Raw genomic sequence first — 27,825 nt, forward strand, 5'->3', positions numbered from 1 at the left:
TCTTTTTGGGCTCCCAGGATTAATAATAAACTTTTTATGTCAGCTTACAAATTTTCATCATGACTAAACAGCTCTTTAGAAATCTTTATTATGAAACGTTTGCCCTGTTTAATCGGATCACAAGTGGACAATGCTAAAGTTGACAAATGCAGGTGTAAACGGGGCCTAAAACGTTTTGAGTTTTAAAATTTTCGAACCTTCCAGAGGTAGGTAGTCGAAACCGCATTAACCGGATTGCTTTCGTAGTGTAGACGCTCATGTGGTCAAATGTGGTTGAACAGCCACAAAAGACCACCTCCGCCTACTGGCCTAATGAGTAAACATTTCTAACAACCACTCACAGCGTTTGGTGTGGTCTTACGGCGGTCAGAGCAGAAACGAAAGCTGCTGCTCTCCATGTATTTTTCCGTTGTCTCCGGTCACGTAAATTGTGAGCTTATTTCGTCTGTTAGATCGAAAGATTTGAAAAAGCCCTTAGATTTACCCACCCATAGACCCTCCCCTCAAAGAAATCAGGACAGTTGTGATTGAAAGTGGACAAAAGAGATGGATTAAAACACCAAGTGTAAACGGGAATGTGTCTCCCTTGTTGTGATCCGAATGACCAAAAATGCATCTTAATACTAGATGGGCCTTTGTTACACTTTGAACATGTTGGTACACCACTGGTGCACTTAAAAACACTTTGTTGACTTGATTTGAAACAGTTGAAATGATTTGGCCAGATGTAGCTGTTGTACAAATAAAGGTGTTGGGCTGAATGGACTGGAGGAGGAGATTGTATGCATTCACCATAGTGAGACGGTTACCGCTGGATTACACAATGAGCTTACTGCGGTAATGAGCAGATGCAAAGATACGGCCAGCTCAGCGTATTGTTCTCATGCCAGTGTGCAGTAATTGTGCTGATATGTAATTACTGCCTGTCAGCCCTGGGGACAGTTTGACAAGAGCAGAATGGCAGGGCATCTGTGTTCCCCACACAGGGGTTTCTACTGGAACTCAAATGGCAAGGACAGTGTATCCAGCCACTATTAGTGCTGTTCCTGTTTTCCTCAGGCACCAGCTAAATTGGATCTCATCCTCTTTGGGTGATGTGCAGGTACTTTTGAATCATTCTTTTTTTAACTCAAATTCCCAGTGAAGGTTGAAAGAAGTTTGAAATTCTCGCCAAAATAAGAGCAAACTAAATCCAGTCAACAGAGGGCACGCTTGAGCCTCAGTCAGAGACTTCAAAAGAGCATTTATATGACTCGGTCATCATCATTCATATCAGAAGCAAAATTTAGTAATTTCAATTAGTTAATAGGTTAATAGGTAACCAAATAGCCTAAATAAATTATATTAGGATGCGCGAGTGAATCGAATGAAACCGGCTGACCGGAAGCTTGCACATTTCATTATTGTCATAGTCGAGACCAATTGGCTCTGGTCGAGACGGTGTTGTGAGAAATCAGTTTTAAAAGCCATCCCCATTTTGTAAGACAAACAAACAAGTTTCGCTTTATACAGTTAAAATCCCAATCGCATCTTCCATAGAGACACAGTAAGCGTAGGCTAATACACCCTACGTTGTAGCGTTTTATTTCCCCATTAAAGCTAGGGTAGGTAATCCTGTTCAGAAACATTTTTTTTTATACTGGGTGAAATGGTCCTTCCATTTTGATAGTAGTCAATACATTATGTGTTCAGAAAAAGGAATGAAAAAAATCTGACCTCTGTAGCAGCTGTAGGACAGTAAAAACTCTGACCAATCACTGCCATTCGGTGCGAATGTAAAGAACCAATCAGATGCCTTCATGTCTCGTGCCCGAGCACTACTGCGTGCACAGCAGTGATGCGTGGGTCAATGTATAAACAATCCACACCCGACCGACGTTTTCAACTAACCCGCCCGCAACTCGGACCGCAAAAAAAGAAAAGAAAATATTGTACCCGACCCGCGTTTTTTAAAGTAGCTATAGTAAATGCTCATCGCGTCATGGGCCATAGACGGAGGAACTAGGGGTGCGCATTTTTCAGAATGCTGTATGATATAGCCTAGTGTTTTGTAATTAAGGCTTGATTTATTCATTTATTTCGTTTCGTTTTCTTAACAATTAAGATGCTGCATGTGTTTATCCAGTAATCGAAGTCTGCGTCTCTCCCCTGACTTTCCCAACAAAAATCCCGCCCCCTCTCAAAAAAATCCCAATGCTAACAGTAGCTTCTCTGTGGGTGTAAGCCAGTTGCGTTACAGGTCTAGGTACATGCAGCTGACTCCAAATGTGGATGCGCGTTCATGTTTGTGGGGGGGCGTAGCTTTGGACGGAGCACTGACAGGAGGGGGCGGAGCTTAGAAGAGGTGCCACTTTCAAATCTGGCTAGCTCTCCAACATTACCTACCCTAGCTTTAAAGTAGATTGGTGCTACAAATGATGTGAAAAAAATCGCTACCTTGTCCTGATCGTTACCGACATGGTCGCCAAGTCAACTGACAAGATATTTGTTGTGTATAGGCTACAAATCATTTGTTTACAACACGTGTAGTTGGCTATGCCTATGGAGTATCCCACAGAAGAAGAAGAAAATTGCGACTTTTTTTTCTTCTTTCAATTGCGAGTTTACATCTCTCAATATATAGTCAGAATTGTGAGATATAAACGCCCAATTCTCAGGTAAAAAGTCCATATTTCCCCCCTCAACATTTAATTTATAGACATAATTCAATTGATAGACTTTTAAAACAAGCTTTCATAATCCATGTAGGCTAGGCTAAACTAAAGTCTTCTATGATTACAGAAATTTTCTGCAGCTTCCAGGTCTCATGAGATTCCAATTTATCTTACTAATCTAATTTACAAAATAAATTGTAACAAACAAGTCTGAATGAAACCAATTCATCCTTGTAAATAGATGGTCTGATGGGAAATGCAGTGTAATTTAGTAGGCCAGCACTGGATTATAGGTAATTTTAGGAAGAAAAAACAGCATTGATCAGTCTTACAAATTGAAATTAATTCCTTTAAAGACTTAGAAGCAAGCTATTGTGAGAATCCAATACAGTCATTTATTTTTCTACATGAGAGATGACAGTCTTGATGTATGAGAGTGTACATTTACTCAGCATGCAGCTGTGGTGAAAGTTGGAAATGGTCAATAGCCGACTGGAATACTATAGCTGGTTTGTAGCATAACATCATAAAAATTAGGCCTATATACAATTTATTTCATTGTACCTATCCACAAAATAAATCTTCTAAACACTTATACAACTTACGCTTTATTGCTGAGGCGTTGAAATGTTAAACTGTCTTACTGCAGCAAGTGACAGTGAGCTTGATTTACAGTAACAGCCTTACAGTCAGTGGAGGCCTGCTTTAGTTAGTGAACAACTTGGCACACAAGGATTTCAAGAGTGCTTGTCAGAGAAGAGCTGAATACAAGCAATTTTAAGTTGTGTAGGCTGTGTGCTTATGAGCGGAGAAGAATTGTGAGTATGACACGAGCCTAAGCAGTTGGTCACATATAGGAATGAATAATCACAAACAAAATCTCTCTTTTTTCTCCTAAGCAATGAGATTAGCATTTATAAGATGTTTTTCCCAAGAAAAGACCCCATATTCTCACACGTCTCAAACTGCGTTCCCATTTGCCAAGAACGTTGCAATTAAAGCGAGCTGTAAGACATTTATTGTAATTTTAACTTTAAAAGACTGTAAAATGCTACAGTAAAAACCTGCCAACTGGTTAACAATACATTCCCTTACTTATTACAGTTTCTCCCCTGTATATAGTAAGGGAATGTATTGTTAACCAGTACAGTAAAAGGGTAACAGTATTTTACTGTAAAATTACTGTTACCCTTTTTGGAAGTAAAAAAAAAAAGAAGAATTTTATTAATTTACAGTGAAAAGCCTGACATTGCCAGAATTCCCTGTGTGACACTTCACATTTGAATAATTATGTTTCTTCTTATTTTATTGTTATTAGTGTGTTGCGTGTGTTGTGTAATGAATGTTTATTGCATGCTGCATTATTTTAGTGCCATGTGTTACATGATGGTGTTTTGTGTTTGTCTGTAGGCTATATTTTAGAATTTCCCTCAGCTTGTGGAAAAGCTATACTTGTTATGATCTATGATTCATCATGTGAATTAATGACCCCAGTGTTATTATGGTGGATGTTAGTATATTTTAAAGGTACAAAACAGATTTTAGTATAGTAGCATGTCCTTGCTAATTCAGCAGAAAAAGGCTGTTGAATCTACCGATTAAAAATGTGTTGTGTATATATGTATAAAACGTTTTGAAATGGAACAGTTTGCATATTTGTTTTTTTGTTGTGTATCAGGCTTTTATGGTTTAGGTATGAAAGGAGAATATAGAGCTCATATTCAAGGAGACCCCCCCCCCCCCCCCCCCCCCCTTCTGTTTGTAATGTAAATCAGTGAGATCTTTAGCAGACTGCATAAAATGCATATACATATCAGTTGTCAACTCTAGATCTCCCAATAGCCTAGGTCTGTAGTCTGTAGGCGAAACATAGCCTACGATGCAAAGCAATACAATGATGATTGAGAGATACACGTTCAAATAAACGTTCCTCAAAAGCCTGAATCATAGGCTATTTGATACATTTGAACATTATTTCTCTAAGAAATAATGTATGGAAAATCAAGTAAACTTAAGTTGCTTCAAGTTGTTCATCTTGAAATGTAATTAATTTGGTTTTATAATGAACAGCCATAATTGTTCACATAGAATTTTCCTTTCAGTTAATAATTCAATTTGACACACACTGAAAACAAATTTGCGCATAAAAGCTCCGGAATCAATTTAGAGTGTATAATAAAAAGGTAATTTTTGTCATTGCTATTGACTTTGTCAGACATTGACAGTAATTTATTTGGGTTTATTATTCTAGCTATGCTGTAACTTCAATGCCCAAGAAAGGCACAAATGAATCCAAACAGCGATGAGTCGTTCTGGGAAGAATGGGCTCTGCGTGCAGCGGGTGAATGCCGCCTAGTCAGGGGGCCAAAACTGATATTAAAACTTTGTCGGACACTTTTTGGTACAAGTATACAACCTATCCAGTATTAATATTTAACCCCTCAACATGTGTTCTAGCCAGGTTGTCAGCTTAGAAAATGTTTTTTTGTCTATTTTAACACTATATTCTTAAAAGTGGTAAAAGCGGATTTTTTTTCCAAAGTGCTTCCATTTTCTTCCATGTTACCTACTGTAATTTTGGGCAAATGTGCAATATAATCCAACTTATGTGCAAGCATGATCATTAAAAAATAATAATCAATAAACACCACAAGAGTATCACACCACAAGGGGCACTGTTGTCAGCACAACTGTGATTTGGGAGCAGATTAAGGCAGCAGATCCAGAGAAGATGATCACAGCAGGTGTCAACAGTACAGTCTGAAAAAAACTTTATAAAGGAGTGAATCACACAACAGATTAACTTGGTCTATTTGTCTACACAAACATTTACCTCAAGATTCTACCATCAAATGTTGCCAGAAACAGGTAAGCTAAACTGGGGTGCCGTCTGTGCCAGATGTTCCATGTCTGCTATGAATACAGCACCCCAGTTTAGCTTACCTGTTTCTGGCAACATTTGATGGTAGAATCTTGAGGTAAATGTTTGTGTAGACAAATAGACCAAGTTAATCTGTTGTGTGATTCACTCCTTTATAAAGTTTTTTTCAGACTGTACTGTTGACACCTGCTGTGATCATCTTCTCTGGATCTGCTGCCCCCAGGTCTACTAGGGCTTCCTAGATGGTGATTTTGTAGCCAAAGAGGCCAAACACAGCTTCAACAAGGTGCCATTTGATCTTTGCCTTGAGCACATCAACAAAACCGGTTAAGGTTGCTGGAGGATTGGCATCACTCGAAATGAGACAGCTAGAAATCGTTGGTCCATCACCTACAATGAACGTGCATCTTTAGCACAGGACACTAGATCCCTGTTTGGACTGACACATGATGGAGAAGATGATGAAGACAACCACAAAGACTGCCTTCCATCAAGACTCAGAAGGGATAATGATGATGTCATTCAACTTGTAGACCAACTCCAGAGATACCAAGTCTTCCAACTGGAGAATATGTATGAGTTGGTGTCTTTGACAACCGGTGATGTTGCTTCAGAAGATATACTGAATGACCTAATAAATGCTGCAGAGTCTGGGAAACAAATGGTAACTGAGCTGGTGAAAAAAAGAGTGAGCACAATGAACCCAAACTTCCATAACAGCCTCACTAAGAGAAAACTCAAAACATTCTCAAATCTGTACAGAACAGACAGCAAACTTGGAAAACTCAAATCCAAGTGTGTGAAGCCTGACAGGGATATTTTCCGTCGCATCATTGTATCAATGGACAGTGGCAGAGAGGTTAACATAGATGGGCTTCTCCAAGAAGAACTGTGCGCAGTCCCCCTTTCACTCGCCACAGAGTCAGTGCTCAGACCTACTAGCAAAGCTGACTTAGCCACCTTATGGTACAAGCTGGTGCACAAGAGACGGGGCTAAGTCCATCTCTTGTGAGAACATGCACTATCATTGATGGGATGGCTTTAGTAAGAGCAATAGGAAAACCTCAAAATGCATCAACCTTTGGGGATTATGCTGACATTTTCATACAGAAAGTGACTGGCAATCTACATGGGAACATTACTAGAGTGGATCTAGTCTTTGATCAGTACCTTCAGAACTCCATAAAGGGTGGAACAAGAGCAGAGTGGGGGATTTGATGATGCTGAAAAAGTGGCAACGGCAGCTGGGATTGATGTTTCCCACCTACGGGCTGCACATGAAGAAGCAGATACCCGCATGATGCTACATGCTGTTGATGCCACAACCAAAGGGTATGAGAGGCTCATCATTCAGTGCAGAGACACAGATGTACTGTTGTTGCTTCTTGTGTTTGCACACCTGCTGAGCCCAGAAATTTGGATGAAAGCAGCAACTGCCAAGAAACCACGCTACATTAAAATGCATGATATTAAAATGTCAAATGAGATTCTGGATGGTCTGTTGGCATTTCATGCCATCACTGAATGTGACACTAACAGTCAGTTCACTGGAATAGGAAAAAGGACGGCGTGGAAAGTGTTCCAGCAGTACCCTCATCTTCTCCACAACTTTGGTGAGGATGAAGTACCAAGTCCAGCTATTCTATCCTCAGCAGAACAGTTTGTCTGTAAACTGTATGATCCAAAAAACGACCAGCACTTCAATCCATGATGTTCGCTGTGCCCTGTTTCGGAAAGTGAAAGCCAATGTGGATACTTTACCACCAACTCGGGATGCCTTGTCTCTGCACCTCATGAGGACCCACTATCAAACAGAGGTTTGGAAACAGTCACTAGTGACCCATCCACAGTTGCCCTCACCAACCAGTTGTGGTTGCCACATAAAGGATGGAATGCTTGTCCCCCAGCTTTTAACCAAATAACCTGTACAGGCCAGGTGCTTGGAGCTGACGACATGTGGATGCAAGACAAGTGGAAGTCAGTGCAGGACCAGGCAGTGTCGATGTCGAAAAAGTGGAATATATTGCAGTGGGGCATGTGGGTGTGCCTGTGCAGCTTGGTGCAAGAATACTCAGGTACTCACATCATTATTATTGAGCTTTGACACATTATATGCAACTATATTGTTTTAGATTATTTGGCATGATATTGTTTTTCCAGTTTTGTAGATTAGATTTAGATTATGCCCTTAAATGCATGCATGCATGTTTTGTTTTGGGAAGGTATTCATTATCAAAATAGTAAATTCTTCTTTTGTGTCCCTGACCAGGACTCAGACTGAGGGCATGGTCTGTTGGCTGCCAACCTGAGAGCCACTGCTTTGATGGGGAAAAACAAACCTTTCCCATACGACTATTACAGAGTTATTACTACTAACTAGTTACCAACCCCTAACCCTAAAGAAGTGAGAGAGCAGTTTTGTAAGGATGGAATTAATAACTATAGTGATATGTCAATTAAATTTAATTTGTGTTACAACCTGGTACACTAATTAAGTCAAATAGCACCATAGACCACCATCTACAGTTCTAAATTTCCGCCTTGACATTAAAGTATTATAACTTGTGCAGCATTGCACTGACTCTCCCTACAAGCTTTAAATTTGGCTTGACTCATTCCCATAGATATGGGTACTGATTGATAGAGGTTCTGGGATACTAGGTTATGTTTCCAAGCTGATATTCACTTTGAAAACTGGTTCTCTTTAGGCGGAGATTGTATTTTTCATGTTCTAGTTCTGTTGTCTCTTACACTGTACAATAAATGTTCATTATGACACTTCAGCAGACATCACATGAGTGTTGGCTTTTATTTGATACCATTTTTATGAATATGGTCCTTGTGGTTGTGGAGATATTCAACATTTACTGTTGGCATGTCGGGTTGAGCAGGAAACAGAAAAATTGGCCTAAAATTGCTTGTACAAGTCACACAAAAAAAAATTCAGCTTGACAACCTCCCTAATATCTTACCTATGGGTGTCTTCTAACTAAAAAAATTGGGTGACAGCTTGTACCAAAACATGTCCGCAAAAGTCTTAACGGAAGCCCTTTTCAGAATTGGCCCCCTGACTAGCCTGGTCTCATCAATTCCACAATAGCTTTTTGTCTTTTTTTCAAGGTTTTTCGTCTTTTTTTTCTTCGTAGGCAGAAAGGTACTGCGACTGCTGTTCCAAAACGAGGGTTTGCTGAAAGGATTAAAGATTAGACGTTTCATCTACAAAAACATTCATCTACAGTGTAATAGGCCTACATCTAAAAACACATTTGCTTGTTAGATTATGATACGTTAAACAATGTACACTCATGCAGCACTTTTGATGCAGTAGCTAGATCAGAAAATGCCTCAATTAACATGCCATTTTCTGATTTTCTCAAAGTACTTTTTTTCAGAGCGTTTTGCGTCAAAGTCGTTGAGTCAGGTTGAGCTGTCATTGTGAGTCATTTTGGTAAACAGGATTATGAACGTGAAGGATAGATCGTTCTAGATGCTTAACATACACAGTTCTTGTGCTGTCTATGTATAGGTTCTGTAATCGGTGTAAAAAAAGAACAGGAATTATTGTCAGGGGATATGACTACAGCGTCCCGTTCACCCCCAGCCTTATCCGAAAATACATAAAGAGCTGCTGGCAGTGAACTAATGAAATATAATACTTGTCCACTGATGCGGGCTGACTGTAAATCCTCCTGATGGACAGTGGGGGGATATTTGAGCTGCTAGTGAATGCCCAGCTCGTGTTTAGCTCTCTTGTGTTTTGAACCGGACAGAGACGAGTAGGCTATAAATCAGCTGTAGAGATCTTTACATGGAGACAACATTGTGCCTTGGAGACTGAATCTGTGAATAAGTGCAGCTTTGTCACTCAGCCCAAATGAAAGGGCAGCTAATCCTCACTGTTTGCTCAGCATTTCAGTAAGAACTGAAATCATGTGTCTGGAAGGATTACTCGCCATCTCCTGTGGCCCTCTCTGACATGTTATTGCACAAAGGTTGCTCATTATGTTCATTTATTGCTTTTAAATATATTTTTTCTCTCTTAAAATTCTTTAAAAGACAAAACACAAATGAGCCAATTGTTTACATAGCCTACAAAAAGCATACTTTTGTAAAGCAAAAGCTCAGATCATTTGTTCTTTATTTGAGTTCAAATGATTTGAAATCATGTCAACTGCCAGCTGAGGTTGTAAGTGTATTTACAGAACAATCTGATTTTTTTTTACTATTATTTCATGTCATGTCAAGAAAATAAGTTAATATAGACAATTAGCTGTAGATAATGCTCAATAAATTAGATTCAAACACAATAAATGCTGTACTAGGATACTTTTGTAATAATAAGACGATCAGTGCTTTACTGGTGGATTCTGCCATTTTTTAAATGTTTGGTCTTCAAGTTTTGGGTCTTCAGAACTATATATATATTTAAAAAAATCAAATATAGACTTCATAGCTCCATTTTCAACAACACTCACCACTGGAACTCATAACATATGATATATGGCTACACTAGAACATAATGAAACATACAATTTTAGAGGAATGTATTTTTTATAATGCATTTTCTTGTCGCTTTTGGAGCCATTTATGGCTGGTAATATAATTTTTTTACCCATGAAAACTGAGACTCATTTAGCCATCCCGAAATATGACTTACCTCTCTAAAAGTACTGTGCATGGAATGTACCACCTTCATTTTATTAATGTCGCCGAGGGTGGCGTGCTACCGGTCAGTGGGGTGTTCTGCACCCAGTGAACCGGTCATTTTGGCGTGCTCTTCTGGGTGTTTGAAGGGAGCATGTCAGAAAGGATTCAGCGTCTTTAAGCTGCTCTCACTGAGAGCTGGACATCTGTCAGCCAGTATTACTATCAGTCCTAATGAAAAGCAGAGGTGAAGAGCAGTCCCATTACATCAACACTCACTGCTAGACGTCCTGATCTGGGTCTTATTGCAGTTGTCATAATCACAGGCAAATTATCATGACAAATTATCTTCACAATATGGAAGAAATTGTGTGGTAAAATATCTAGTCATCAGCCAATCACATGGCAGCAACTCAATGCATTTAGGCATAGGCATGGTCAAGAAGATCTGCTGAAGTTCAAACTTCAAACACATTTCAAGAAATGTGATGTTGTTGGTGCCGGGCTGGTCTGAGTTTCAGAAACTGCTGATACTGGGATTTTCACGCACAACCATATAGGGTTTAAAGAAAAAGAGAAATTATCCAGTGACTGGCATTCTGTGGGCGAAAATGCCTTGTTGATGATAAAACGTCATGTTACAAAGCTCAACTTATCTCAGACTGGCCAAACAGTTTGTCTTGAACATGACAATGAGTTATTTTACTCAAATGGCGTCCACAGTCAGATCCAATAGGGCAGCTTTGGGATGTGGTGGAACGGGAGATTCCCATCATGGATGTGCAGCCGACAAATCTGCAGCAACTGCGTGATGCTATCATGTCAATATGGACCAAAAACCTCTGAGAAATGTTTCCAGCACCTTGTTGAATCTGTGCAATGAAAAATGAAGGCAGTTCTGAAGGCAAAAGTGCATGGCTCCAACCTGGTACAAGCAAGGTGTACCTAATAAAGTGGCACAGTGGTGTGCAAAATTCTGAAGCCACTTTGACTGGGATGTTTTTCATTTAAACTGAGAAATAAAAAATAAATATAAAAAATATAAATTATAATTTGGGATATTAAAAATATAATGTATTTTTTTATTATTAAGGATACTGCACTATAATAAAACAAGTAAGAGTTATTAAAATACTAAGACTTTCTGAAGTTCATGTTCATTTTGCACCAAAATTGTGAGGATAAAATAATTTCTAATAAAAAAAAAGGATGAAAAATTATTAATAAAAGGAAGCAAAACAGAGCAATTTTCACCAGTGGTTTCACACCTTTGAAGCCCATATTATAAAAGGCCCACATTGACACTTTAAATTCTTGATTAATAAAACATAAATAAATGTGTTTGTATATGTACTTATACATATATAAAAATCCTATAGTCAATCAAGTTAAACACATTACTTTCGTCACAGAGATGAATGAACATAAAAAAACCGACTGGGGACTATGAAAAAAATGAAACTAATAATCAAATTACACAACGCTGAACTGAAGGATTTAATCAAATTTAGCAAACAAATCTCCCGCACAAATGAACGAACTCAGAGAAATGTACAGTAGAAACAGTGTGATTAAAAAAATACCTGAAAATAAATAAAATGATTCATGTAATATTGATGCATAATGTTTTTTACTAAACATTTAATAACGAACAATCAAGATTCATGAAAAGAAATATACAGTATAAATTAATGAAGAAATCATTTAAATATATTATTTTATTGAAAATGTAGTATCTTTATGTACAGCCTCTCATACATATATACTATGGACTTAAAGAATTCTCAGCGAATGGAAACTGTTCTCTCTCGATCTCTAAAAATAAATGTACCAAATCACATACCTAGTTCTCCTCCAGCTCATAAAATACAACTAGTATTGCAACCTGGAAGGTAAACATTAAATACACAATGGAGAATACCAATATGAATGGTCTATACATTATTGCATCATCAGAGAGCTGCAGATGAGTGCAGTCTCGTGACAAATAAGGACATCACAGAGAGATGAAAGGCCCACGGTTTCCCTATTCCACAAAAGAGAGTTTGAATCATGATGAAAATCTACTTATATGACGAAAAGAGGAACCCGAACACATGGAGGAGAGAAATGCTGTGTTTCCTGTCAGATGAAAGGATAAGAGTGAACTGGTGATTGAGCTTATTGACTACACGATACAAGACAGCACACAGGCCAACAACTGCATCACAGGCTCCCTGACAACATCAAGCCGCTGACTGAACACGGTGAGATTTGGGGTTGTTTCTGACGGCGCCTCCAGGCGTGTGCTTGTCCGGGGTTGGTTGAGTTGAAAAGGAAGACCATGATAATTCAAGTCTTTCAGGAAGCAGTTCAACACAAAAGTCCTCACTAAGACGGAATATCCTTCCTGGGTTTTTGCGACGGTGAGGACAGTTGAGGATAAAGTTTCAATACACACACCAATGTTTCAAGATCTGAACTGAGTGTGGCGTAGTTCCGGAAACGTCTCAGTAAGGCGCAAACAGGATGGAGCCCGCGGTGTGTCGGATCGGTCCCGGGGCGGCGCGGAGAAAGGAGGCCGTCTGAAAGATGGAGGTGTTGGGACGAGGGTGGAGGGAGATGGACGGGACTGTGGTGGGGGCGAAGGGTGTGTGGAGGAAGGCCTGTGAGATGGGCTTCACCAAGTCGTTCTGTAGGGCGAGTTTGGCCTGGAGGAAAGGGAAGAAATACACACTGAATCGATTTGGTGAAGGAGAAAGAACAGTGTCTACATCCATAAAGAAACCAGGACTGCACAATGAATCCAGAGGACATTGATTGTATGGCCTGCTGGGATTATTGAACCTCAAAAGCCTGTGATGTAATTAAATATATAATTCTGCTCTGCATAAACCATGTACATCTGAGATTTTGTGAAATTGTTTTTAGATTCGGAATGTAAAAATAGTCAACTGTAAGCAGAAATTAAAACGTCTTCCTTCAGTTCACCAATCTACAAACAATAATAATAATTTTATTATAAAGTATTACTATTGAACACAAATTACTCCATTGTATACATGATATATTACTACTACTACTACTAATAATAATAATAACGATAAATATTATTAAGTTTAATACTTTATGAATAATAATAATATAAAAAAGAAAGATATCATTATTATTTAACACTTTGCAAATGATAATAAAATAATAATAATATTGTTGTTATAATTATTACTGGTAATAATAATAATAATACTTTATGTTATTTTAATACTTTACAAATTATTATTTTTTATTAATTTATTGATGATGATGATGATGATGATGATATAATAATAGCAAGTTGAATACTAAATAATAGTAATAATAAGAACAATAATATTGTTGTTGTTGTTGTTGTTATAATTATTACTGATAATAATAATATTAAATATTGTAATGATTTATTGGTAATAATAACAATAATAATTATTTGTTAGTTTAATACTTTGATTATTATTAATTATTCTTATTTATATTATAATTATTACTATTATAATTAATAATACTTTATTGATAATGATATAATAATATTAATAATTGTTATTATTATTAAGTTTAATACTTTATGTGTAATATTATAATAGTAATAACAACAACTATAATCATGATAATAATATTATTTAATACTTTACAAATAATAATAATAATAATATTGTTGTTGTTATAATTATCACTACTACTACTACTACTACTACTAATAATAATAATAATTTAAATAAATAAATAAAATACAAAAATGTTAATATTATTGTTCTTTTTGTTGTTGTAATTAGTACAGACATTATTAAAATATTACAGTTCTTTTCTAATGCAAGTCTATAGATTGGAGGATTTGTGCATTTGGAGACTTTCAAATGCGATTTACAGAAATTATCCTCAAATATTGTAAACAGAAACAAATAAAGTATTCTTATGTGACATTCTGTAAAGCTCATCTGAGCTAGCAACAGTAACCAAGAGAGGCGGAGCTTAGCGAAGGGCCGACTGTACTACAAATAGTAAGTTGTTTCAAGCATATTTTGCATATTTGAAAAAATGACAAGCGAGCATTAAGCCCGCCTGATGCATTAGCATCCCGAAGAGGTATTTGTCAGCCTAGAAAGTGTGGAACAAACTCCTCACAGCACTGACACTTGAGATGCGAGAAACACTTGATGAAAGCGCTTGATTATAAAGAGCATAAATGATGCATTACCGCCAGAGAGCTGGAGCCTCGCTGCTGCTTGTTGTACGGGCTGTATTTGGGTTTGGTGGGTTTGCCAGCCACTCGGTCCTTGTGCCGCCTACTGGAAATATGCTGTGAAGAAAACACTTAATTAACCTTGTTATGCAAGTGATACACGTTTGTGACCAAACTTAACACTGAACCAAACTATCAAACACAGCATAACAGGAAGAACAACTTCATCTTGTCCGCGTGCAAATTTGGTAAGATCAAGCCACAGAATCACATTACTATTTATAGTGCTTTCATTATTCATCACTGCACACGTTATGTTTTGTTGTAAACTGCATAAGTAATGATCATGCCAAATGCAACCAAAGAAGACATCTGAAACTGAACTGAATACCTGTTTAAGCTGGATTTCTGAGTTGACGTGGACATCGCAGATTTCACAATGAAACGTCTTGTTCTGTAAGCCTGAGCCTTTGTTGAGTTGTGTGGCCTGAACTTTGAGTTTGGACCCGGGTCTGGGGTACGCTTTAATGGGGCCAGCTCCATTTCGTGCCTCCAGCATCGTTTTATGCTTTGAACCTGCATGGAGAAACAGACACAAGTACAATGTTTTCTCTGGCTTGAAAGAAACAAATCGGTCTATTCAGTGCAGCTGTCAGGCTTCTGGCTGCATTGATCTAACTTTGCACAATTTATAACAGCAAATATTTCAATTAAGTCAGATGAGAACTTGAATTAACTTAAAAGGTTGTGGAATATACTAGTAGCTACACAGTGATTTTGTTGAAGGTATAACATTAAGCAAGACTGTATGTGTATTTTAAGTTTCCTAAAGACTCACTAACTAATTTTATGATACGCCCTGCCCCTGTCTCATATGCGTATGAAAATGTCAGGACGATCTCTGATTGAAGTACTACGTTTTATTTATTTCATTGAATCAGTTCAAATTGTCTTTAAGGGAATCGATTCAAAATTTGGGATCAGTAAGATTTTATTTTAGAAATGAATACTTTTATTACATGCATTAAATGAATCAAAAGTTACAGAAAAAACATGTATAATGTTACAAAAGTTTTCTATTTCAAATAAATGCTGTTCTTTTAAACCTTCTATTAATCAAAGAATCCTGAAAAAAAAAAAAAAAAACACATCGATTGCCACAGCCCAAATAGAACCACAGCAATTTGATCAGTTTTAACACTGAAGCGACGCATGGATGTTTCCCATCCTCTCCGACCTTGTCATAAACGTTAAATGATCATGCTGCTTTTTGTTTTGGTTTTAGTGATGAGTCGTTCATGAATCCATTCATTGCGTCTGTCACGTGACAAATGAACGAAAGACTCGGAAGTTAAAGTAATAATTGTTTATGTTTCCTGTAAACGATTTTTGACTGCATTATAATGATTTAATAATTCAGAATATGATCAAGATTGCGTAAGTGGATGTGTTCGGGGAATTTGCCAGTAAATAGTATAACGTTTAAAGCCCCTTAAATGAACGAAATGACTCGGAAAAAAGATTTGTTCATTTTGATGAACGAGATCGAACAAGAGAGTCGGTAGACACTGGTGGCTGGTGTTGCCAGATTGGGTGTTTTTTCCGCTACATATTAAGGCCGTTTACGGTGTGTTTTAGCCGGGTCTATAGAAATCTGGCACCCTATTGAACGAATTAAACTAAGAGAGCGTGCCGTTCACCGACACCAGAATGAACGAGTTCACAGTAACGTTCATCAGGCAGTAATACAGTACGTTCAGTTCACGTTCGCCCAAAATATGAACGAGTTCATGAACTATCGTTCAATGAACGCGTTCAGGCACAACACTGAAAATATATATACACAAACTTTTAAACAGTTGTGTATATACTGAATATTGTCAAAAGGCTTTATCACCCGCCCGACTCTGAACACATTCTTCTATAGTGTGTCTGGATAATGTTTTCTAAGCATAAAAAAAGTTTTAAATATTTTAAAGCTGAGTATAACTAGAAAAAATGTATATTGACTACATAAATGTTCATGTCTTTTTAATATTTGATTAGTCTCAATGACTTTTCCAGGTTTTCCATGACTGTGGGAAAGCCGTCTACATTTTCCAGTTCTTCATACATTATCAATGATGAGCCTCACATCGCTACACTGGTTTTGATTTATGTTTAAACTGCAAGTATTTCCACACTCCCAAGCCTCAGAGGCTCACTTCATGAAACACTTATGATAAGGAAGAAGGTGTAATGGGAAAGACAGTGTGACGTGGAGGCAGATGTTGGCCACACCTGTGTTGTGCGCCTCCAGCTGTGAGAGAGAGTTGACAGCCACTTTACACAGCGAACAGTACAGGAGCTTCTTGGCTTTCTCGTCCTCGGACTCCACGCTGGGCTCTGACGGGGCCGTTGGCACCGCTGCCGGTTTGGAGGTGTTCTTCAGGGCCGCCGCGTGCCCTGTCGGCTCGGTGGGTGGGCTGGCATGCGCGGGTGCCGTCTTGCATGGGCTGGGCAGTAACGCCACCGCGGGCGCAGCGGGAGCTGGCACAAAGGCTTGCGGGGAGGCAGGGACTTTGAGCGCAGCCAACGGCTCTGCACTCTTCTCTGGGAACATGAGAGAGAGAGAAACAAGAAAAGAGCAAATCTGACAGTTAGCGGTGAAGGGCTCGGCATGTTGTATTAGGCGCTGCCACATTTTCAACTCCTTCCCTTTTTCCACTATTTGGTGTGTCAGGGTTTGATATAAGGTCTTCGCTGCAGGCGAGCACTCTAGTTTATATGTCAAGAGTTACAACCAGTGCTGAAGAGATTACTTACAGAAATTGTAGTCCATTACTGATTACAAATCACATGACAAAAATGTTACATATTTTAGGTAATGTGTTTAGCATCATATTCATAACAGAAGATATATTGTATATAAAAAAATAAAACTAAGTAAAAAACAATTATATATAAAAAATTAATAAAGAAATAAAATATATTCCATTTTTTAACAACAACATGAAGGACCCCAAAGTGAGGTTCGTGAAGGAACTGCTGGGGATTTGTGACAATACTAATAATTTATATCATAACAATTAATTAAATAAAAAAATTATTACAAATAAAATAAATAATCAAAATAAAACACTTGAACAGCTGCATGTAATGTGACCATTAACCAACATTAGAGAATCAATAAATTATTGATAATTTACTGGCATTGTGTGAATAATATGAAATGATTAATCAATAAAAAAGTAACTGTATTGTGATTATGAGTATTATTAAAGTGAAATACAGTACCGGTCAAAAGTGTTGCAAAACTGAATTTTCAGCATCATAACGCCAGTCTTCAGTGTCACATGATGCTTCAGAAATAATTCTAATATGCTGATATATTATCAATGTTGGAAATAGTTGTGCTGCTTAATATTTTTTTTTTATAACTGTGATCCTTTTCGTTTCTTAAAATAAAAATATTTTATATCTTTCAAATATCTTTCAAAAGTTTGGGGTCAGTAATTTTTTTCTTTCTTTTTTTGATATATTTTTTTTCCCAGCAAGGATGATAAAAAAATTATAAAAATGTATATACAAATATTTGTATTCTTAGAAAAGATTTATATTTGGATAATATAATCTGTTTTTTTTACTTTTTATTCATCCATGAATTCTGAAAAAAATATCACAGCTTCCAAAAAAATTGTTTGCAACATTGATAATAACTATCAAATAACTGAAGACTGGAGTAAGGGCTGATGAAAATGCAGCTTTGCATCAAAGAAATAAATTAGTATATTAAAATAGAAAACGTTCTTTTAAATTATAATCATATTTCAATCACAATATTACAGTTTTTTCTGTATTTTTTATCAAATGAATGCAGGCTTGATAAGCACAAGAGACTTCTTTGAAAAACATTAAAAATAGTAATGTTTCCAAACTTTTGACTGGTCTGGTACAGTATATCTAATTACAAGTACGCCATGTTTTGGAATCTGATTACGTAATCCGGATTACATATAATCAGTTACTAGCCAGCACTGGTTCCAACAGCGCTGGATAGGGTCAGGCTACCCTCTAACACCAGTGACTGGCTGTGTCCCGCGTGCTGTAACGTGATAGGACGTGACCCCTGGATCGCCCACCACCCTTGCGCCCTTGTCATAGCGCTACATGCCGCGGGAGGCCCTAGAAGTACTTGATGTCGGATGCCTGTACTCTCCACCCACTCTCTAACAGGCTTCTGAGGGAATATTCCGCTGGTTTATATGAATGTCACTTTCTGCACTTGCTTTTTTCTCTCCCCGAGGACTCAAAGCAGCCAGAAGAGTCTAATGTTCCCCTATACAGTGACATTACACCCACTGACACTAACCTGAACCTCTAGGCTGGAACTGCAGCTCTTTAGCATTTTTCTCTCTTCCAGTTTCAGTTTATATATCAAATCTTCCAAAGCGCGGTAGGTGGAGACATATGCCTCTTTGTTCTTGTTCTCACTATTTTTTGCTGTGAGTCATAAAGAATGTATTGTAACCGAATAAGAAGACAGATCAGAGATAAAGTACTTTTTGGAAAACTTTTCAAAACTAACAGAAATCATAGACTCCGTAACAAATCCAAGTAACCTGCCTCACTGTCTCCACATAGGCAGCTGCTAATTTGAAATGTCCAACATAGGCACACAGAGACTCGAATTATTTGCTGCTAAGCTTACAGTGTGATACTTTAATAAGTATAAAAACATGCAGCACACACACATATTAGGTCATTTTTAATTCGATTTTAACTTTTATAATCAAAGTTTTTGGTTTTGGATGATTTATAAGCATATTCTACAGTAGCTCAAACAGTAGTGGTGTCAAGGTAATGGATTTGAGCATGGAATGCATTAACTAATACAAATGTCTTGGATATACCTCATAATAAAATGCATATGTGTAAAATGCTGCAATAAATATTTATCTGGCTTTTTTTCAGATGCAGTGCATTATGAGGTTGCATACTTTCTGAAGGATAGTTGAAAAGGTAGTAAAAAAAATAGGGTAAATATTTTTACAATTTAAAAGTAACTGTTTTCTATTTTAATATATTGTAAACATTTATTGTATTTCTGTGATGTCAAAGCTGAATTTTCAGCATCATTACCTCAGCCTTCAGTGTCACATTATTCATAAATCATTTTAATATTCTGATTTGGTGTTCAAGAAACATTTCTTATTAATACAGTTGAAAACAGTTGCTTCATTTTTTTGAGGAAACTCTGATACATTTTTTTTTAGCATTTATTTGAAACAGATTTTTTTGTAACAATGTAACAGTCTTTACAGGCACTTTTGATACATTTTAATGTAATCTTGATGAAAATGAAAAGTATTCATTTCTTAAAAAAATCTTACTCACCCCAAACTTTTGAATGGTATAATACAATTCCAACTTAGAATTTGGCTAAAAGAAGCAATCCACCCTTTGCAACAAAAGTGTTTATGATGCCTTAAAATACAGCCTATGTAGGCAGCTCCCTAGGTTTTGAAACAGAGACACAGTGATAACAACTGGCACTTCTTGTTTGGATGCAGATCAAGCAGTGACCGCAATGTTGAAACGACCTTGCTATATCCTTTCTGAAAAAGTCTGGATCTTAAAAAACAAAAGCAAAAAAAAACAAAAAAACAGAGCAATTACCGTGCACACACATCCCAGAATAATCCAACACATGGAGCTCTGAAAAATTACATAAAGCAAGCTCTTACGTAAAGCACTGGCGCTAGCAATTTTAATGATTTAGTGCTTGAAGTTTTCCCATGTAAACTAAAACTGACTGAATTGTGTGTTGCCAGAGTTTGGGGAGAGACGGAAACAGCAGCCCCCTCCCGAGCCTCAGTCCGAGATCAACACCACACTGATGCGACGGCATGACAGTGAGGACCCATAAGCCATCTGTGAATCAGCCTGACATTCATTTGGCCTGATTTATGCAAAGACACTGCATATCAATGAGGACCACCACTGCCTAATAAACGAGGCGCACCCAAATCTGTCTCAGAGACTGTAGCTAGAGAACGAGCGAATTCGGAAAGTATGCACTGGCTCGGATTTGCACCCCGTAGGGCATGTGTCTTGGTACATCCCAGTCTTAATTCTTAATCAGACACAAGGGCCTGGAATTGAGTGGGTCACAGCGTGAAGCAAAGATCAGATGATTATGTTCTTTGAAATGTAACACAAATCCAGTTCAGTCAAATCAAAAACCAGAGGACGAAAAAAAAAAGAGAGAAAATAACAGCATCCCAGCACGCATCCTACCGCCTGTTCCAATTCCGTAAGCGTTTTCCATAATTAAACATTTAAACGCAACACAAAAAGAGACAAAAAGATCATGCGCAGGAAACTCAATATGCAGGTAATAATGAAACAAGCAAACAGAGCTGCAGGAAAAGTGTTCTGTTGTTAGCATGATAAAGCATATGGCTTATTACGGCCACAGCAGGGCTGCTGCTTACCTCGGCACATGAACAACGAGAACACCCTCGTCCCCCCGAAGTAGTCTAGATGAGGAACTACGTACAGTGCACACAAACACAAGCACATGGAGTGTGTAAACAGTGGCGAGGGTTCGGGGTTAGAGCGGCGGGAAGAAAAGCATGGAGTTAAACGCACATGGAGAGGGAAGGACAGGAAAAGAGGATGGGACAGGTGATGTGGAGCAAGAACAAAAGGAGCTATTAACCTGGTTGGTCAGAGCAGCTGGCAGTGACTGCAGTGCAGGAGGAAGTGGTGGTGGTGGTGGTGGTGGTGATTGTCTTAGCGCCGCTGTCCTGGGCGGCTGCACTTTTCTGCTTATTTTTCGTGGACTCCTGTGCTTTGAGCTTCTTGGCATGTTTACTGCCTTTGTAGTGCGCCTCGGCTTGGCTCTACAAAGGAGAACAAATGAACCATCCAATCAGGCTCATTTCTAACAACTAGCATCTACCATCATGGACCGCAATCACACACACATTTCAGACATGCTTTCAATAGCAGGCACTGTTCAAATCAAGGTAAGGATGAGATTTGGCTGAGCAAATTTTCCGGAGCCTAAGAAATAGAGACGGACATGCCGTGTTTAGAGGGGATTGATTCTCAATGGGAAAAAAGAAAAGAAATGAGCATCGATAGCTGGCACTCATTGAGGTCGTTAATGGAGAGTTTACTCGTATCTTTAGTTGTTCAACTTTCAAGTGGAGATTTAAAGGGAAAATGACTACTTCACACTTAAATAGAATGAGAGGGAGAGAGAGAGGGAGAGAGAGAGAGAGAGAGAGAGAGAGAGAGAGAGAGAGAGAGAGAGAGAGAGAGAGAGAGAGAGAGAGAGAGAGAGAGAGAGAGAGAGAGAGAGAGAGAAAGAGCTTATGATGGATTCGGATACCTTTGAATATCTGACTGCTAAGAATTAGGGGCTTAATTTCTCATTTTTATGACATCAAAAGTGACAAAGTCCCAAAAGACCTGCAGATGGATTTTCTCTCCAAATGCTGATACTCTGTCACATTCACTAACTGCAAGTTTAAGGGATTTCTGACAGTGCAGGCAGACAGCGCCGCTCACGGATGTTTTTCCTGCAGATTATTCAAAGAGGAAGCCTGTGGTTTCCAGTTTTCGAGGTGTTGAAATTGCAATTACAGGAATGTAAGGACTTATCACTGCTTTGTTCTTGTATTCATTATTGTCCCTCCATAATGATATATAAGCAATAGCATTACATTTAAATCATTAGGATTTCCATCACAAATCAAACAACAAGCATTTCAGGTAAGAGACATTCACACTGACAGAGATTATTCTCAACAAATGCTGCTAATCTTTTTATTAATCTTTTTTATCTTGTAATTTTATTACATTTATAATTGCATTAAATTATATATTTCATATTTCACACACATATATATATATATAGTATATAGTATATATATAGTATATATACAATTATATTTAACTATATATTAAAACATTATTATATAAATATAGTTACAAAAATAAATCGCTCTCAGTGTGAACTTCACCAAACCTGTATTTGGGGGACTTGGATATAGGGACGAGTTTTACAAGTTCAGTGATTGCAGAACAGTATTGGATGTGCCTCTATTGAAAGAAACATATTAACTTTACTAGTTAATACATATATACATTTGATCAAAACAAACACACGAACAGACAGACAAAAGAATATCTATTACAAAGCATGCGGCTAACATCATGTAGTAAAGGTGCTGGGATTAAAGAGGGGTCAAAGTTCTTTTGTTTCTTTTTTTCTGTCATAAAGACAAAATGGCTGCCGTTCGCTTGTGATCTTGTGAATGTGTGTTGAACCATCTGAGTCAGAGCTGAAAAAACATGAAGTATGATAAGAGAGAAGAAAGACAGAGACAGACCAAGCGAAAATGAGGTGCGTAACATCCATCGCACCAACAGCACAGATTGCTTGTTCAAGTGACAGGCATGAGAGTCATAATGACACACAGGACGCTGCTGCAGACAGTGACAGGAGAGAATGATGTGACGACCTGGGGCGTTTTGTCTTCTCTGCACTGTGCAAATGTTAGCAGCGCCTGTGACCTGGATTAAGTGCACTTGACATTTATAAATTGACTTTCTCCCAAGCTAAGTGTGAGCCCATTTCAATATTTACAAAAACATTCACAACTGGACCGTCATTTCAGTCTTTATAACATCAAGTGTCTTCCAGCTTAGTTCTAGCAATCACAGGGCCTCATTCCTGGAAAACGATCAGCAGAAATTTCTCTGTAAATTGTTTTAAACATAGAACGGGCTTACAAACCTGTTTATGTTTTGTGAACATTAAAGGTTTAGTTCACCCAGAAATTAATATTTTTCCATAATTTACTCACCCTCATGTTGTTCCAAACCTGTACGCATATTTCTTTCTTCTGCAAAACACAAAAGAGGATATTTTGAAGAATGTTGGGGTCCAAACAACATTGGACTCCATTGACTAGAACTGTATGGAACTGTATGGGGAGGGAAAACACTGAGGCGTTTTCTTAGTTTTTTTTTCAAATGGTCTTCTTTTGTGTTCCAGAGAAGAAAGTCACCAATACATTTAAATTTCCAGATTCTAAAAGCACAGTAGCTAAACAATATCTTAACATCCATATCAATCATAAGTGTAAAGTATATATTGCACTGTGTATTTTATGTTCTCACTTCACTCCCCTATGAATTGAGAAAATGAGTCTGGAATGGCAATTTGGAAATTAGCTCCATTGATTAAAAATATCTGGAATTGGAATCAGAGCAGATTTAAAAAAAATCTGGAATCAAACGGTCCTTCGATTTAGTCTACCATTCAAAAGTGGGGTCTGAAAGATTTTTTGAAGTCTCTTATGCTCACCAAAGCTGTATTGACTGTGTTTGATCAAATATACAGAAAAACAGTAATATTGTGAATATTAATATATTTTCGTATGTAATTTATTCCTGTGGTCAAAGCTGAATTTGCAGCATCATTACTCCAGTCTTCAGTGTCACATGATCCTTCAGAAATCATTCTAATATACTGATTTGATGCTCATGAAACTTTTCTTATTATTATCTATGCTGTGTTGCATCCTTGCTAAATAAAAGTATGAATTTCTTTAAAACAAATCTTAATGACCCCAAACTTTTGAACAGTAACGTACACAGATTATCAAAATCAACCATCACTTTATGCGAGAATGGTTTGCAAAACGATTTAATATACAAATTAATTCTGCTCGTCTTGAATGAATAGTCACAATGCTGCTATTTATTAGTGAATACTTTCACAAACATTTTCACTCAGAAATTCGTTCCGTTCGTGTATCATGAACGAGGCCCATTGAGCGTATATGACATGACATTCTTCAGTGAACAGTCAGGCACATACACACTTTATTAATAGCTATGTTGCAAAAAAAGCCTTTGCAACAAGAGCAGGACACGAACGAGCAAACATAAAAAGACTTGCATAGGCAATAAGCACCAGTAAGCCTTTCTGCTGATATTTGCAACTACGAGCTGCCAGCAATATCAGTGCATTACCCTACAGCTGTCTCTGTATCCTCCCGTTCGGCGCTCATGTACTGTACAAGAAACCTGTCAAACACATACACACCTACACATTGTAACATCTTGATGTATGAAAGAACACAGTTGATCTTTTAGGGAGTCTATTTTCTCATGCATACAGGCTTTGACTTTGTGGTTTTCACAGGCCTGGCTGATGCAATACACAGACCGGCCTCAGATGGGGCATCACTGTCAGAAATGTATTTGATTTCTTATTTCTCATATTTTTTGTTATCCACTACAATGTGTCTTATAAAAGTGTTGTTTCTATGTTAAAAGTCCTCGTTGCAGAATGCAACTGACATGCCTATAAGTGTGCCATCTGCAATACTTTAAACATAGCTCCTTTTTAGCAGGACTACCTGTTTTTTTAAACAACTGCAGATGGGTGGAGGGTTCAGAAAACCTGTTTGGAAACAGTCATTACATGTCATATTCTTGGTTTGGTGCTGCTAATGGCACAGAAATGACACACTCCACATTTAAACGCATGTGTGCTTATAGTTGTGCATGCAACAGATTTAGTCTTACAATGACAATCTCAAATGATTTAGCCAATTATGCAATACAAGCATTATTAGTGGCAACTTCTGCTGTTTTTCTGAGGCCACAGGTCCCTGCCACAAAACATCTGCTCACAAACTTCCTCAAAGCATGAAGTCATACAGCAATTATTACCTACTCTATTCCCTCACGTCAGCCTTTTAAATCATTTTTAAGCACAAATAATAGCCTTAATTTGATGAAAAATACAAGCCAAACTTTAAGGCCTGATTATTAGTACATTTCCAGACTCCAGTTTGTTTCCTTTTTTTATCTCAGAGCACAGATAAAAGTGTTTTTGTCCATCTTATAATAAATCTTTTTTTTTTTTTTTTACATTTCCACTTCCCACTCAAAGCTCAAGACATCAGAAGATTCCTTACATGTGTGAACTCCAGATTAATCTTTTGGCAGAACACACCCTGATCTGAACTCCCTCTGGTAATCCATCTTCCAAATAACTACTTTTAAAAAGACAAAAGAATTAGCTCTTGAATAGGGATTGGAATTTCAATACTTGATTCCAGTTCCTTAACGATTCCATTATCCATTCTTTTAGTAAGAACACCCATCCTCATAATTAGTCCTAACTAAAACATTAAAATATGAATGTTTTTGTTTAATATTCTTGTTTGTTTCTTATAATTAACTCTTTCCCAGCCAGTGTTTTTTAATTTTGCCAGCCACCGCCAAAGTTTTTCACAAAAAAATTCATGGCCCCCAGAATATTTTGTTTTATAAAAATCTGAACATGCAATTTTTAAACAAAGGTCTGCTTTTAATCAACAACAAATACTTTTTTTTATCAACACTTGAATTTAGGTAAGTTTAAAAAAAAAGCAACATTTTGAGCAAAAAGCTCAGTCTTATAGCAGGTCCTGGGTCGACATTTGATTCTGTAAAATCAGTTTTGATTGCGGTTTAATGTTGATGATCGCATTATTTTTCATATGATTACAAAAGCCTGAAATTCCATCAATGGTGGGGAGCAGTTTCTCAGAAATGACAGAAATGTTCGTCAATGGCGGGGAAAGAGTTAAAGAGCTTACAACTAAATTCAACATTATTAATATTGCAGTGATGCTGTGGATTCAATAACAACACCTGTGAAGAGATGATGCCAACCCCTGCAAGGACTTCAGATGACGCCAACTCTGAATCAACAAACACAACTGCCAAATATTCAGATCATATGATCATAACTTGTAATAACCGCTTCAAAGAAATTATTAAATGAATACATGCTAGCTAACTGCGTGATTTGTATTATCTTAGAACTGTACATTTCTGAAATATGGATATGGACACAGTCACCTCTGATGTAGAAAGTAAACATGCATTTTCTGTAAAGATGCTTTGAAACGATATGTTTTGTGAAAAGCGCTACACAAATAAATGACGATTGAATTGAATGCAGCCCTGTTTTTACAGTACTAGTAGCATATTTTATTCTCAGAAGTGGAATGCAGATTGTCAAGAACCGTTAACAACTAAAAAAGTTAAAAAGAAATAGATTAATCAGTAACAGTATTAAATGGAACTGATTCTGACCAACACAATATTTTTTTTTCTCCTCTTTTTTTCTTTTCTCTATCTCCTCACATGTACTGCAAGACCCATATACACCAGATATTGAGATCTGTCTCAGTCATCCCAAAAATATCACTGTTGTACACCTTTTAGTGCGGTTTAAATGAAGATTTTGAAGGTGGAAAAGCCCTAAAATCTGGCAGGCCATCTAATGCCCTTCGACTCGACACGATACCCCTCTCCAAAAATAAAAAATAAAACAAATTATACTCTTCAAAAGCATGGGGTCAGTAAGAACTAAGGCTGCAATTATTTGAGCAAAATACAGTAAAAACAAACAGTAATATTGTGAAATCTACAATTTAAAATGAATATTTTCTATTTTAATATATTTGAAAATGCAATTTATTCCTTTGATGCAAAGCTAAATTTTCAGCATCATTACTCCAGTATTCAGTGTCACATGGTCCCTCAGAAATCATTCTAATATGTTGAATTACTGCTCAAAAGAAACATTCCCTATTATTATCAATGTTGAAAACCGTATGGCTGCTTAATATTTTTTTGTCCCTTTTTGATAGATAACCCTAACCCTAACCATAACCTTAACCCTAACCCTAGATAGATAGATAGATAGATAGATAGATAGATAGATAGATAGATAGATAGATAGAGAGATAGATAGATATATAGATAGATAGATAATTGTTCACCATCTTAATACCAGGTGTAAATGGGCTCTATATTGTGTTGAAACTTGAAACCAAGCTCTCCTTATGCCACTGGGTAACGTTAGTCAAGCAACGACACAACAGTTCAACAGAGACACGTGTTGCGGGGGTGTGACGGCTGTAATGACACAGCATGTATAAGAGACCATAAAGCTTTAATGAGATATGCTGGTTATCTGCCATATTGGCTTGTTCTCACATAAGGGCTGTTGGTCTCTGGAGGGAAGCCTCCACTTCACCTAATGTCACATCACAGCAGGACACACACCTTTAGATCAGGTAACTTCAAATGAAATTGCCGGGGCTTCTCTGTTACACTGAGCGCAAATGGAGATAAAACAGCTCATTTACAGAAGATAAGGGAAACCTAAGAGCGTACTTCAGCCATTATTCTCATTTCTTTAATGCAGTCTTCAAAAGAAGAACCCACGGCTGATTCACCTTCAAAACAAACCCAGACAATGTAATGTAACTGACAAAAGACAAAGCCGATGGGGAAAAAAAAAGTTATACCATAAACAGTTTATATGTATTTGAAAAAGCCAGTGGAGTATACAGCTTAAAAATTCAGCTGCGATTTTCCCACAA

The 27,825-nt window shown here is 37.4% G+C and overlaps 1 protein-coding gene and 1 long non-coding RNA gene across 16 annotated transcripts in view; one reads left to right on the top strand and one right to left on the bottom strand.

Annotated features, from left to right (window-relative positions):
• Nucleotides 1–964: 964 nt before the first annotated feature.
• Nucleotides 965–26,227, top strand: LOC307001519. Of its 2 annotated transcripts, XR_013798261.1 has the most exons (5): nucleotides 965–1,102; nucleotides 19,325–19,372; nucleotides 20,185–20,666; nucleotides 25,335–25,417; nucleotides 26,055–26,227. It is a non-coding gene; the product is annotated as an uncharacterized lncRNA (long non-coding RNA). The 2 variants fall into 2 exon arrangements; XR_013798262.1 differs by lacking the exon at nucleotides 19,325–19,372 and having other exon boundaries at nucleotides 985–1,102.
• znf385b (zinc finger protein 385B) overlaps nucleotides 11,649–27,825 on the bottom strand; it is a 118,051-nt gene continuing 101,874 nt past the window's right edge. For 7 of the 14 annotated variants that reach the window (XM_079618132.1, XM_079618136.1, XM_079618125.1 and 4 more), the window contains 6 exons: nucleotides 24,407–24,460; nucleotides 21,075–21,258; nucleotides 16,652–16,963; nucleotides 14,763–14,947; nucleotides 14,387–14,488; nucleotides 11,649–12,869 (listed from right to left, as the gene is read on the bottom strand). In XM_079618132.1, the coding sequence (XP_079474258.1) occupies nucleotides 12,669–12,869; nucleotides 14,387–14,488; nucleotides 14,763–14,947; nucleotides 16,652–16,963; nucleotides 21,075–21,258; nucleotides 24,407–24,460 (1,038 nt within the window). In that variant the 3' untranslated portion in view covers nucleotides 11,649–12,668. Of the gene's footprint in view, nucleotides 12,870–14,386; nucleotides 14,489–14,762; nucleotides 14,948–16,651; nucleotides 16,964–21,074; nucleotides 21,259–23,232; nucleotides 23,272–24,406; nucleotides 24,461–27,825 lie in introns of all 14 variants that reach the window. The other 7 variants (XM_079618134.1, XM_079618133.1, XM_079618137.1 and 4 more) reach the window with 2 other exon arrangements.

Source organism: Phoxinus phoxinus (assembly GCF_949152265.1).
Source record: "Phoxinus phoxinus genome assembly, chromosome: 7".
NCBI lineage: Eukaryota > Metazoa > Chordata > Actinopteri > Cypriniformes > Leuciscidae > Phoxinus > Phoxinus phoxinus.